General features: G+C 40.9%; 1 protein-coding gene across 1 annotated transcript in view; it reads right to left on the bottom strand.

Moving 5' to 3' along the window:
• Positions 1–8,403, bottom strand: part of GABRG1 (gamma-aminobutyric acid type A receptor subunit gamma1) — a 58,712-nt gene extending 50,309 nt beyond the window's left edge. Inside the window, exon 1 of the mRNA XM_086746742.1 lies at positions 8,242–8,403. Coding sequence (XP_086602868.1) covers positions 8,242–8,336 — 95 coding nt within the window. The 5' untranslated portion in view covers positions 8,337–8,403. The remainder of the gene's footprint in view (positions 1–8,241) is intronic.
• Between the last annotated feature and the right edge of the window lie 6,136 nt (positions 8,404–14,539).

The raw sequence follows: 14,539 nt of genomic DNA, 5'->3' as shown, positions 1-14,539 counted from the left end.
GAGGTGCCTCCAGTTTAAACCCAAAACTGGATGCAGGCTCTAGATGCAGTTTCACAAGTGCTGAGCAAAAGGAGATGCTCACTTGTGCATCTGGTCACTCAGACCAGGAGGCTGCTGGCCCTCTTTGCTACCAAGGTATCATGCTGCCCACCAGGAACTCCAGGTCCTTTTTGGCAGCTTCCCACCTAGGTGCAGGATTTGGCATTCATCCCTAATGAATTTTATAATGTCCTGTCAACCCATTCCCCTAGCTTCTCCAGCTCTCTCTGAACAGCAGCCCTGCCCACAAACATACAAACTTAGTAAAAACAATCTTTCAACATGGAAAAAAATAAACTGTCTTCAGGAAAGGCTGCGCTAACATTATTCCTGGTGCTCTGAGCAGTTCTTGTTCCACTCCAGACACATGAGGTAAGATGACTCACTTCTCATTCCTTACATCAATTATTCCATGTTCTGATTACAAACTTGCAAAATGTGCGGTGTGTTTTGTTTTGGCTTACAAAAACTGGGTATCTTACTGATCATAACACCTACACTGGCAGTGTAAGTACACTTCTTCCTCTGTTCTGAGACAATCATTACTACAGTATCTTAAAGCAGTTCTTTGCCTAAGAAAGTACTTCAAAGTATCCATTATCTGCAGTAAGTAGGTCCTTCCTTTTTTCTAGTACAAACATTGCTAATGCTAGCTGAAAAATTAGGAGAGGCCCTTATGCCAACTATATCTTAATCTTAGAGATTAAGAGCATTTTGTTGTTGTAAAATTTTTAGACAAATATAAATTCATATTCCTCTGTAAAATGTCTTCTAAGGAAAGCCCTCTGGTCATTGCATGAAACAAAAACTAAAATTTATCGGAAAGATAAAGTAGGTCTTAGGATAATCTGTACTGCCTTGACTGAAACTGAAGAGTAAACCTACTAAAATTCTTAGGGAGATTTATTTCAGATAGATTTGAACGGAACCTAGAAATGTAAATTGGTAAGTCTTGTCTTCTAAGTTGGTAAGTTTTACCTTCTTCGTGGGTTTTGGCCAGACCATGCAATCAAATAATCTAAACTTAAACAGCCATATTCCACTGTTCATCCAGACCAAACAGAAGGGGATTCAGAGAACAGAAGATAAAAGGATAATGACAGCAAATTATAGAGCCTAAGTAAATATAACTGAAAAGTCACAAATTGTACTAAATAAAGGACAAAATATCCCCAAACTGCTACAGAAGATCATGATGATGAAAAGGCATCACATCTCTGGATATCTGAAACATGTACTAACCACAGCAGTATCAGATCTCCTGGGAACTTCAGACTAGGATCACCACACATAAACCACGTGCCACGTGTCAGCACCCCATTCAAGAGACTGCAGATCTCTATCTACACTTGACTGATGAAAGGTTAATTGCCATCAAGTTCAGAATGAACTGATATATTGTTGACGGGTTAAGTGCCTTTATCCAAGAAACACTTTTCTTAGTGGAACTAGATTTAAACAAACCTAACATAAATGAATGCTGAGAACCACAACCTCAATAAAAGCAGCTACCCTAATTAAATGCCATCCCACCGTCACTATAACATTCATCAAATTGCAAAGTCAACTTTGTTAGATTTCTGCTTTAAAACATCACGAGCACCTCAAGAAATATATAAAATTACCTCTCATTCATGAGGCATTTTCAGTCATTTAAGCTGCTAGTATTTCAACATACTCATGTCAACATTTTTTCTAACACAATTCATTGCATATTTCCTGCAAAATATTCAGGTAACCAGGAACTTCCTACAGCCCTTCACAAAAACAAGCATATTTAAAATACTTCCAAATTCTGGTAGACGTGTGAGCAGGTATCAGTCTTCTCCCAGAGGAGGGAAAAAAATATGTATAGACTGAAGTAGCAACAGAACTAGAGACTTACACTGAACTGCACACCGTAATTGTGGTATATAGGTGAATCTGGCTTAAAATCATAGAAAAAGTCCTACAACTACAATAACTAAGCAATGACAACATGCTCCCACGAGAAATACAGTGAATGGGTTCTACTGACATTTTAGTGTAACTGTCATTAGGCAATTATGGACTAATCCAAAGGTCAATGGAATTAATGTATAACTGTACAAAGTGAATATACTCTATACAGGCTAATGCAAATACCTAAACCATGTAATAAAAAGCTTGTTGTCTCTCTTTCTGCAAGCAAAATTATCTCTTTTCCACTGTAGTTTACTGTGTATTAAATATCATACCTATCTTTTACAACAGGAGCATTCCACCTCTTGTCAGATGGTGACCAAAACTTATGGCTGTCAGAGTTGTTCCCTGCTGGATGCAACCTCCAGGCCATCAGCTGGATGGCCATCATTGACAGAGCAAGAACCTAAGGTACATGTCCATAGCTCACCTGCAGCAGGTCTGATGCAATTTGGTACATATTCGATGGCTGTATGCTGGTGAGATCACGTGCCTTTCTCTCCCATGGAAAACACTGAGGGTACTTTATTTTTAAAAACATCTACATAATTTATTCCACTACGTAAATATGGCATCAGACAATGAAGCAAAAGAATTTGTCATGACTTATAGTGACAGAGTTAGAAACCTAAATTAATATCTAATACTACAACTATTTTCTAATATAAATCCAATCCAGCTGAACTTTATTCTGAAAGATAAATTGGACCATAATATTGCTTTAATCATAATAAGACTTAATAACAAGAAGACTTAATCCCTCATGGTACACTGCCTTAAATAAGAAGAAAACCATATTAAATTAAAGGACTAACAATCTATTTAAGACCTCAAATAATTTAATCCAAAGGTGACGTATCTCATGTTACCTCAGATCTTTCCTATTCGCTCTGTCTGTCTGTCCTCCTGAAAATAAGAAAAATAACTGTATATAAATTTAGAAACACAGAATTAGCCATTCATACCTTACCAGGGATGAATGCAGTGACACGGAAAAGGATTTGAGGATCAAGGCAGAAAGCAAAAAGAACATGAGGTACACCAGAGCAGCACTGGAGCTAATCCTGGGATAGAGCGTCTCAGCAGTATGAAGCAGTAGCAGGGAAGCAATATTCTGTGCGTATCTGCCATTAATGAGGCTAATAATTATATAATTTATCCATTTCTCAGGTCTCTTATTCAAAGAAAAAAATGGAAAGGGTTTACAAAATGGTTAAATGAACAATTCAATATTACCTGAAGAAATGTAAGTAGCTCAGTTTACTTATTTGAGAGAAATATGTAAGCTGCTGTCAAGTTGCCTCTTAAACTACATATACCAGGGAAATACTTCTAACAGTAGTTAGTATGACCATAGCATGGGTAAATCCAATTCAGTGGAAATTTCCACTCTGTGTAGAGTACCTCCGATTGTGACACATTTGTATAAAACTTTCATTTTGGAGTAGATCATTCTTCCTTCAACAACTGCTAAGCGCAGAACAGCACTGCAGCTTCTTGTCTCCGAGAGGCAAGTAGGTTTCTCTGATCATCGATAACATAACATGAAAGACTAAGCTGGAAAGAGAAAGACAGGGCAGGATGTTTTCTGCCCAAAACACTGATTCCTTTAAGAATTTTCAGGACTCATTCGAGGTGGTCTGAGTTCTCGCCAAGGTAAAACTTGGCAGAGGCACACAGGAAAAGGAAGAGCTTTGGCGGCTGTCTTTCCTATTGAAGAGCAGCCAGCTGCAGACCACACTCCCTTCCTGAAGAGACACTGCAGCCATGGGTCTGCTACCCAGAGGTTGCCCTGCAGAACCAGAGGTATGAGACAAGACCTGGATTTCCCCACAGAGAGATGGACATGGGATCCCGTGGCTAAGCCAGCTGTAGCAGGTGGTACTAGGAAAAAAATCAGGCTTTTTTTCAGCTAGCAGAAGACAGGAGATCCACTGGCTGGAAGCCAGACAAACCTTGGACTAGAAATACTGTACAGTACTTTATTGGATTCCTCCATATCAAATCTTTATGCAGGGACTTAGAACAGTTACACTGAAGCAGCAGTCCTGATGTAGAAGTCAGTTTTGTTTATTCTGATATATGACAATTATCACAACAGATCCTACCAACATGAACATCACCAATGAAAGCATCTTTTAGAAACTGTTTCTTTCCATCTTTGCCAAATCACTGAGACCTCCCTCTTCTTTGAAGCAAGTTCTGTTCTGGTCAGCTCCTAATGACCTTTCTAGTTTCTCTGTTAGTTCAGCAGTTTTATGTAATTTACCATTTTAAGTTTAGATACGTAGAATCAAGTTTTTACATAGGCTGGTAGGCCACTGAACTCACCACATTATTTTCAGCCTTATTAAAAATATTTGCATGTGTAAAAATGCAAAATTGGGACTTGCATCCAGGTTAATATCAGTTGCATCTGAATTACTCTTTACAAAGAGTAAATTGAGAGACTGTTAAGAAACAAAAGTTAGTCTCACTGTCAGCTGCCACCCTTTGATAGGTTCCTGTCAGTGTGCTACATACTGTCATTTATAATTATCACTTCTCTCTGCTGCTTTTTACCAAATAAGTTTTGATATCATTATTTTACTTAAGTACATGCTCAATTTAGTATGCAGTGCAAGAAAGGACTATCCAGGTAATTTTAAAAGCTCTAATATGCTTCTCTCATAAATGTTGCTACAAAAAATGGCTGTTTGCCCATCTTGGGAAATGCTCACCTTTGTTTTTCTGTGAGTTCAACAGATGTGACTTTTTTAGTATATATATATGATAGCAGAAACCAAGGCAACTCACTTTCAAACAGCGCGTATGCCCAAGTCCATTTAAGTAGTCCTACCTACTGGCCATAGAAACTAGCTGTTGTGTTCAACCCAGACTGTTACAATTCCTCTACAGCTTAAAAACAAAAAAAAACAAAACAAAAACCCCCACAGATCCCCCAACATCCTTGTAATTTACTCTGTGGCCAGACTTACATATCCAGAAAAAAGTTGACCAAAGTCAACGAGTGCTCAACTGTAACCTTTTCTATTCAGCTCAGAAAGGCTTGAATTGGTAGCAAGGGTGCTCTTATTTAAAGTCAGGTATATTTAAAAAAATCCAGAAACTTAAAAGCAATTGAAAATGTAGTTCAAGTCACCATGAGAGCCTTTTTTTTAATGATTGCCATAGTTTGAACGTTTCCTTTAAATCCATTGCAAGAAAATTATGTGCAAAGACAAGTATTTCTCAATATTTATGTCTCATTAAACTTTATACTAACAAAATAAAATATTAATAAACTTTTAATAAAATAAACTGTAGTTTAAACCACTGGGGCTGCTAGATTACAAGTTCTTTACTGTCACATCATGAACAACACACATAAGAGTGAGGATAATAATGAATAAACATCACAGATGTTCAAATGAAACAGTAAATCATTACTATCAAGCATTAAGAAACCCATGTTGTTATGACAGGCTTAACTCTGATCCAGGAATTTATATGAGAAGAAAACGTAGGCCGTATTATATAAGTATTTTCTTAAGAGATACTTTGAAATGGAAAAGAAAGTATTAGTTGACATTTGCACCTGCTGACAGTTACATTGCAATGGAGCATTTACAATTGCTTTTTAGAATATCAGATTATGAAACTAAAGGGAAGATATGGCCAAAATTAAGTTAGCTTACACTATACTGTTAGGGATGCTGACCAACACATACCATTTAAAGCAGTATAAATTAGAAGAAAAGTTATGGTTCTGCTGCACCTGAATGGTTTGAACTAAGGAAATAATATTAATTATACTGTCAGCTCTTATGCTCTCCCTCTGAATTATCTATTTATTTGAGTTCAGCAAGAATAATGGCTTTGCCGAACATTTAGGATTGCAGTGACTGCTGGGTAACTACTCTTTTCCTGCACATACCTTACAGAAAGGCTAACAGCCCAATTTCTGCTCCAGAAGAGATGTCAGCTCTTGACAAAAATAGTCCTTCAAAATACTGACTCATGAAGTTACATCAAGTGCATTGGCCATTCTGGTCTGTTTGTGGTGCATGTGCAGAACTAGGGGAAAACAATAGCTTTATAGGACAGAGTCCAACTGCAATGAATCCCTTTCGTGAAGGAAGTTCAGTCGAATGTAACGCTACAGCTTTTGGGGCAGTACAATAAAAGGACAGACTCTTGGCTGGACTCAACTTGCAGTGTCCCTAGGCTTTAGCTCCATTTGTTACACCTGAAGTAACTTCACATACACTCAGCACAAAGTGCTTTGTGTATCCATACATTGTAGAAGTGAGGCAATTTGCCATCTTTTAAAAGTACATCTTGAAAAGGTGGGTTGGCTCCTGCAAGATGTTTTTTCAGAGAAACAGTCATAACTGGTGCAGCCTGGCTTATTCTTGAGAAAAGCATTACTTCTGTGTTTTAGTTTGAACTTCAAGGAAAAGCCTGGGCTGAAACTACAGAAAGGCAGCCAAAGAAGCAGAAAAATAGTATTTTCATCCTACTTTGTGGCAGGCTGCTAAAGGGCAAGAGAGCTCCTGAGCTCTCTGCAAACACCCCCGAGTTGTAATGCACTACATACCAGAGAATCAGGATCTGAAAAACATATTCATTTGTGGTCACTTAAAAAGAAAAAAAAAAAAAAAAAAAAAGAGGAAAACAGAAAAATCTCCCAACCACTATTTTACCATGTAGCCCCTGAATGAAAGGCAAGCCTGAAAACAGTTGATTCAGATATATAGATATTTATACCAAAGGTTCCATTTTATCTGAGATGTTCTGGAACACAAAACAAAATTATGCATCTAAGTTGCCTCTTTTTCTCATGAATACTTCTTACCAACTTCTTTATAAATGCTACTGTTAATGAGATGTATACATAATAATCTACGCCTAGTCTTGTAATCACAGCCATACTTTGACAAACTGAAAAAATTACAAATTTTTTTTAGCTAGTCCTCCTCCTTTGTAACTAAGTCTTTGAACTGATAAATTAGCATGCATATTCTTTTCTCTCAAACCACTTGATAATTTCTTTCATACCTGAAGTACAATGTGTTCATTAAGAAACATTCTGAAGATGCACAGCTGCACTGGTATAATTTCCATCAACGCTTTTGAAAAATATTTCCATAATATGCCAAGGTTTTAAAAGACACAGATTAAGAAAAGTATAATCAGTGGTGCTTCTAGCTAAGATAACACAGCAGCCTTCTGAAAATGAGAGATGAGCTGAGATCAACACACTTCACACAGATTGATAAATCATCATTCAGTATGAGGAAGGGGTCTAGAGTCTGATGAACTTAAAAAGATGTTTAATAGATTTTTTTTTTCTGCCAGCCTTTATACTATACATTTGGTATATCCTCTTAAGATGATAATTTGGTCTGTCATTAAAAAGACACACTGGGCAACAGTCAAATACCCTTTCAGTACTGCCTCGTGATTTTGATGAGAGTATAACCTGTGGAATGATTCACATTAGCTCTGAATTATTAATGGAGTTGAGTGATCAGACCGCTTTTTGTGAAGTTGTTATGGGGACTAATAACACATTCACACAACGGTAGCAAATCGCCGTTTCTTCTACAGCCCTTCAAGATGAGCGTGGTAACTTTCTCTGCAAATGCCCGTTTCCAACTTCTGGGACTTGAGCAGCTGCCCTGCACCACCCCACGCGTGGGCCCAATCCCACTCCTGAGGGCCGGTGCCGTCCAGGATACCCCGCTGCGGGGACCGCACAGGGGAAAAGTGCCCCCACACCCCTCTTTCAGAGGGGACCAGCCTCTTCCAAAGAAGCCATCAGCGCCGCAGCCGGCCAAACTCCGGCCTCCTCTCCCCGCAGCAACCGGCGAGCGAGCGGGGACGGGCTGCCCCGCACCGACCCCCGGCCCGGCCTCACTGCACCCCTGCGGGGCGGGGTGGTGGGGGAGTGGGGGAGGGGGACGCGCTTTTCCCACCACTGGCCTCACCAACTCGCTCAGCGAACAAGTGGGATGCGGCTTAAGTTTTACTTTGCCGGTGCCGGCTTCCCTCGCAGCCGCCTGCGAGAGCCCTTGCCGGAGCATCGGGACTGGTTTGGGGTTTTTGTTTGTTTGGTTTTTTTTTTTGTAGGTTTGTTGTTGTTGTTGTTGTTGAGTTTGGCGGCGCGTAGCACATCCTCTTCCCTCTTCCCCCTCCCCAAGCCCGGCAGGCGCGGTGCGCAGGGAGCCCAGAGCCGGACTGGCGGGGGCGGTGCGCGGGGGTCCCCGCCGTACTCACCCACTCCCCAGCCGCAGCGTCAGCAGCAACAGCAGCAGCAGCCGGGCCCCGCGGCGGCGGCTCCAGCGGGGCGCGGGGCCCCCCCACGCATCCATGGGCGTGAAGGCGTCTCTCCCTTCCCCGAGTTTTCTCCGGAGAGAAGCTGGGGAACAGCGACCCTGCCAATCCCACCGTCCCCCCCACCCCCCTCCCCTCCCCACCCCGCCACGGCACACGGCAGGCAGAGGGAGGGGAGGGGAAAGGAAGGGGGAAAAAATAAAAAAAAAATAAAACACCCAAACAGGTAGGGACCTACTCTACAAGGACCGAGCAACTCGCCCAATAGGCTCATCAGGTTGCTCCATAAATTATCCTAAAAACTGCCGGGCGAATCAATCCCGCGCAGAGGTGGAGCCTCCTTTACTAGAAGGGAAACATGCTTGGGAGAAAGGGCGGCACTGATTTGCTATTTTCTCCAAAGAGGGAAATAAAATAGATCTTATATATATATATATAAACATACATAATATATAAAATGTTAAATATATCTCTAAAGCTACATATCTATATTTAAATCTTTTTATTTTTAAGGCTGCTCAGAAGGCGGTTTGCAATCTGAGCAGCAGCCCCTCGGCAACGCCAAGCGGAGACCCGCAGCCGGGAGAAGAAGAAGCGCCGGGGGATGTGCGGGGACACCCGCGGGGACTGCGTGGCCCTGCGTCCGCGATTTTGGGGAAAGGGAAGGAGGTCCCCTCCAGCCCCTCGTCCCTCCCCAGGAGAAGGGGCCCAACCCCTCCAGCCGCCGTCCCTAAAGCTGTGCTGCAAGCGTGCCCGGCGCGCAAATGCAACAGCGGCAATTCCGCGCATCCAAGAAAGCGCAAGCCCGGAGGCTGCAGGCGGCTCTGCGCCCGAGGGTGGCGGGGTCGGGAGGCTTGGGTAGAAAAGCGGGCGGTGTGCGGTGCTGCGCTGTAAAATGCGCCGGGGGCTTGCCACAACATGCAAAAAGCCTTTTTTTTTTTTTTTTTTTTTTTCCCCCTCCTCCTTGTCACCCGTCTGCTGTTCCCTCCACCGGCCTCTCTCGGGAGACCTGGGGGAAGTAGCCAAAAAATAAAAAAAAAACCAAAACCCCATACCCTAAATCCCCCACCAAACCAAACCCGAGGCGGGGAAAGCAACCGCGGTGGCGGAGGCGCATCCGGGGGATGGAGACAGGTGGGTCTAGTGCTTAAATAAAGCGTATTTCCTTGCACGGCTTCAGGTTCGGATGGCCCCCGAGTCCCTCCTGAAACCACTTCCCCGGCCCCGGAGACGTCCCCGCTTGCAGCTCTCTATGGGGCACTCCTGGAGTAACCTGCTCTGCGTGATTCTCAGCCTGAGGAGCCAACTAGTTTACATTCTTCATAATCTTCATCATCATCATCCTTTGAGTCAAGATGTAACTGCACAAAAATGTAAATAATCCCCCTTTCAGTGGTTATTCCGACGCAAGGCAGTGCTTTGTTTTGGGTTCTCCTGCTTCTCTATGCGTCATCATCTGGTTATCATTTTATATATACAGCTTACAGCTGCTTTAATGGTTAAAGAAACTCACCACGCTTCAGAGAGCTGCAGTACATTAAGTGAAAACTCAACAACTTGAAAATTAATAGCCAGTCCCGGAGGTACTGGCAGAAGGTAAAGGCACATATTATTGTATGACCTGAGGTCTCTTTATCGCAGGATTAGCTCAGCAGGCAGCGTCCTAGCGTGATGGCAGAGGCATGAGCTCGGAGGAGAGAACATGCATTTATTACAGAGTAAGTGCAGGAGCTGCTCCCCTGCTGCAGCTGGTGGCACTGGCTCCAAGGAGCAGGATTGCTGTCCCCTTCAGCAAGAAAATAAGCACAGCCCGTCCCTAAGTCCCTTTCACTCTGGGAAGCCCTGAAAATAGCCATGGTCTTTAGGTTTATTATGGATTGATCTGTCAAATTGACTGTTTTGCAAAATACGCAATGAACTCTTCTTATGCCTTTGTGTTCTGATGTTTATGGAGCCATTAAAACTCTTTACTAGGCTATGACATTTCATCCTGTCACTAAAATATATTGCGTAATTAATGTGGCTACAGGAAAAGTTTGAAAAAAATAAGTTTAAGAGTATTTACAAGGTTATAATACATCTTCTTTCTACATGAGCAGTTTGGAGCATCTATTTAAAAACATCTATTTAATTTCACTCCTGTGTAGGTCCAGCAGCTAAAAGCTAGCAGTGAAGGAGGTGGAGGATTACAGCTAAAATAGCATGCAGCAGTGAGAAAATAAAATTTTTCATTTAATTTCTGAGTCTAGAATGCTAAGACATGAAAGTTCCATTAAAAATAGTTTAAAATAAAATCAACGCCAATGAGATTTCTTAAATTACACAAGACTAAGGATGGTCTCGGGACAAGCTGGTTTCAGATAGTCCCAAATCTGAATTTTCCTTGTACTTTAATGTAAACTGTAGAAATCCATCCCTCTCAAAACCAGAGAATAAAATATTCCATGTGTAAGTAAAATACTAGATTAAAATAAGTATAAAGATTCTGAAAAGCAAACAGGAAACAAAAATAACAAAAATTCTTTAACTATCATAAAAAAACTTGAGGGGAAAAAAAATCATCACAGATTGTCTGCATTCCTAAGGAGCAAAAGAAGCAATAAACTGTGAAATAGAAAAGAGAGTATTGAAGAAAAGCTGGGAAAATTACCTAGAGAAGTGTCAAAAGAAGGAGATGCTGATGCAGGGCAATAAACTAAAGGACAGTAAATTACCGAGGCCTGCTGATATTCATCAGCCTGGAATAGCTGGAAGAGCTGACCTAACAACAATATTCAAATTCTCAGTTAAAATCATCTTCTACAGCTCTGAGTAGAAAGACTGTCTAAAAAAAAAAGAACAAAGGTGAACAAAGGGGTCAGCAGTGGAGTTTCAGACCTGCTAGGCATCACTTCAGAAGCAGCAAATTGAACCATGTTAATGCACAAGCAAAATTGTAGGATTCAGATCACTACTTTTATTGAAGAGGCACAAACCAGAATGGAAAACCACTGTCTCTATCTTCTTCAGTCAGATTTAATGAGTCTATGAATAGAAGAACAGGGCTACATAATTCACTATCATCCAAAACCTTTTTACGTCTCTCAGTTATTTGTTAAAGGAGCTGCATAGTTATGGGGTGAGTAGGACAGCAATGCCAGCTTTCAGAAAGCGCTTGAGACTACTATCGGAGTGGTTAACTTTCCACATTAAAAATACGAATCATGAGTTCTTATGAATCTGCTCTTGAGTTTATTTGATTTAATGACAAGAAACAGAATAATTTACAGATGAAAGTTTTGATTTGGCTAAGTTTATTTTTTAGAAAAAAAAAAAGAGAATACTGATTAATTAATCAGACTATAGAAAATTAGTGATAAAATGGGAAGTGATGGTATCTTGGCAAACAGAAAAAGAAAAATAATTCAAGGGTGGAATTTGGTAAAGATTTTAAGTACCTAAATGTAAAATCATATCTGAACTCTAGTTCAGTAGCCAGTAGTGGAAAACCCAGAGAAAGCATTTATATTTAACTGTGAAATTTCTCCAGGACCCATACAAACACCCAGAAGAGCACTGGTTTGAGCAGTTCAGTGCCTAAATTCTGCCCAAGCTCATCTGAAATCCTTCTCTACCGTCCAGCTTTGAGAAAGGCAAGATAATAGGATAAACAAATGCAATGTAAAAGTCCCTTAACAGCCAGCGTTGACCATCCATTTCCTAACTTCTTAAAAGTGTGAGAATTTATTTGGATTCCATACAAATACACCTAACCGTCTGGCACTGTAAAAGGAGCAAAGGCACTTAGCACAGTCTTGTAATTCCCAGTCTGGAAGGTGCCTATTCAACTTCAAGGTACCTACAAACTGTGATGCATCTAAAATGACATGAGAAAGAATTTTCATGCTTAGAATTGAAGTCCAAGTAGAAGGAGGAGGGAAAAAAAAACCCTCAAAACTAGCTGATACCACTGTATTTTGCACCTGGGAGCCTTCATACCTAGTACTGAAAAGCATTTTGATTCCTCAAAATTTAATTGGTCAAGACCACACCGGAACATAAAAACACCCATAGGTAATTTTCCATAGCTGACATCACACATCTGCTGTATTTCTCTTGGACATAAGGTGTGAAACTTGATGGCATGTTTGTGTGCCTTCATGTCACTTTAAGTGCATAAAGAGCTTTGAAAATCTAGCCCTAGTGGGTGGCCCATCTTCACTCACTGCGCTTGAGGAAAGCTGCTGGCCCTCACTCATGTAGTGGTGTAAGGAGCGCTGACCCTGCTGAGAGCAACATCATCCAGAGCATGGAGATGGAAGAGAAAGTTATTACAGGGTTCTGTCCTCCACCAAAACCAAGTTTATACAATAGCAAGAGCTGAAGGACCACTGCCACCATGTCTTCAAGAGGGTCGATTCAAATTTACCTAACACATTTTTGGTGGAGTGACATGTAGACGCTAATTGTGGCTACAGAAAGCAGTTTCCTGTGTGTACCACGCCCCTTAGATTGCAACAAGTTTGCACATGTGATTTATGTGCTTGCATTTAAGTAAGCACAAATACAAGCACAGAGTCACATGCAAAATATTTTAAACCTGCATTTTAAACCAAATGAAAACAGTTACATTCTTCATAGGGCAATTCAAGAAAAAGTGGTTTTAAATATGCAATAAAAATTTCATGCTTAATCCTACCTGAATGTTTACTTTCAAATAAAATTAAAGAAATCTATCAAGGTATTATACACAGCAGAGTAGTCTGCTGTTGCAGTAGATGTAGAAAACATTCAAGAGCAAAGAAAACTAATGCAATCATTTTGGCAGTGGCCTTTTAAAAAGTACCTTTAAAGATGGCAATGGTGGATATGCATGGGAGGAGAACGGAAAGATGCAGAAACATCACTTCAGTGCAGCTTTCATATTGTGATTAAAACCACACAATAATTGCGTTCAGTGAAACTGTCAACATCTTAATAGAAAATAAATTATAAAACTCTCACTTCTCATAGCTAAATATCATTTTAATTAAGATTTCATATCCGATACATTGATTTAACTGCTCATTCACTTATGTTATTCATTAAAATTATTACTAACAGTACGACTTTAGAGGCATTTGAAAATAAAATGAAAGAAGTAATCTCAAGCAGGGAACGATGGATGTAGGAAAAGAGAAGACTGCACCCACCTTTGCATCCAGGGGAGAGAGGGAGTTTTAGAACATATAAGACACTATTCCTTTACATTTAACAAGTTACTCTTCCTCCTTCTTCTCCATTTAAGCGCTCATGAAATGAAAAACAAATTGAAGTGTAGGCAGATCTACAGTAACTAGGCTGAAGTGCTTAGGTACAGAAAGGGAACTTCAAAACACAAGTACTCCCTTGGTCTGTGGCTGTTGTCATTGCCTTTCACTAGGCCTCCAAGTATTTTCAACATGAGCCAGAAGACAGAAAATAAATACAGTTTGATCCTTCCTCTTTTGCAGGGCATAAATCCACAGTCTTTCCATTTTCTACTTCATAAGAACACAATTTCACCTTTGCCTCTCCCTCACCTTTCAAACAATATCCCAGAAAACAGAGGCCGGGGCCCTGGATTTCTCAGGAGCCTGGATTTCCCACCTGCCAAGACACATCTTCAAAGACAGCTGACTTTGCTAGTGAATATGGTGACCAATGAGAAGAGGAACAGGACATATTTGCAAGTGTGAGGCATGTGTATGCTGCAGACAAGGCAAGGAGTTTTACAGGGGATTGGGGCACCAAGATAAACTCTCCTTCATTTAGGAAGGGAAGTCCAGCCTGATCTACCTCAATGTCATGGGCAGGAGGTGAGCACTGGTTCAAATTCTTCTTCCGTCTAGACTCTATTCTTCCTGGCAAGGAAGCAACATAGTTCACCCCAGTGAACCACACTGGTGCAAATATACAGAGAGTATTTTATATATATTGGCACTTCAGTTCAAATGAAGAGCATGTTTTCAAAGTGAGCCTCACAATCATCCCCACCTACTGAGCTTTAGCAGGCATAACAGAGAACCTGGAGCACATGAAGATGCTTGCAGCATCTTTTTGGAGATGCTTTTCAGGAGTGCTGCAACCTATTGTACTCCAGTATTAATGGATCCTCAGTCTATGGGACTAGATTAGTGCTAGTCTAAGTAAAACTCCTGCAAAACACACATACTGCAGCTGTTGGGTCCTCAGCACCAACCGATTGTCTCTGAAAACCTGCTTCACTTTCACCATGGTATTT

This window comes from Chlamydotis macqueenii, chromosome 4, assembly GCF_036417535.1.
Source record: "Chlamydotis macqueenii isolate bChlMac1 chromosome 4, bChlMac1.mat, whole genome shotgun sequence".
NCBI lineage: Eukaryota > Metazoa > Chordata > Aves > Otidiformes > Otididae > Chlamydotis > Chlamydotis macqueenii.
This window is presented reverse-complemented; position numbering and strand designations above follow the sequence as displayed.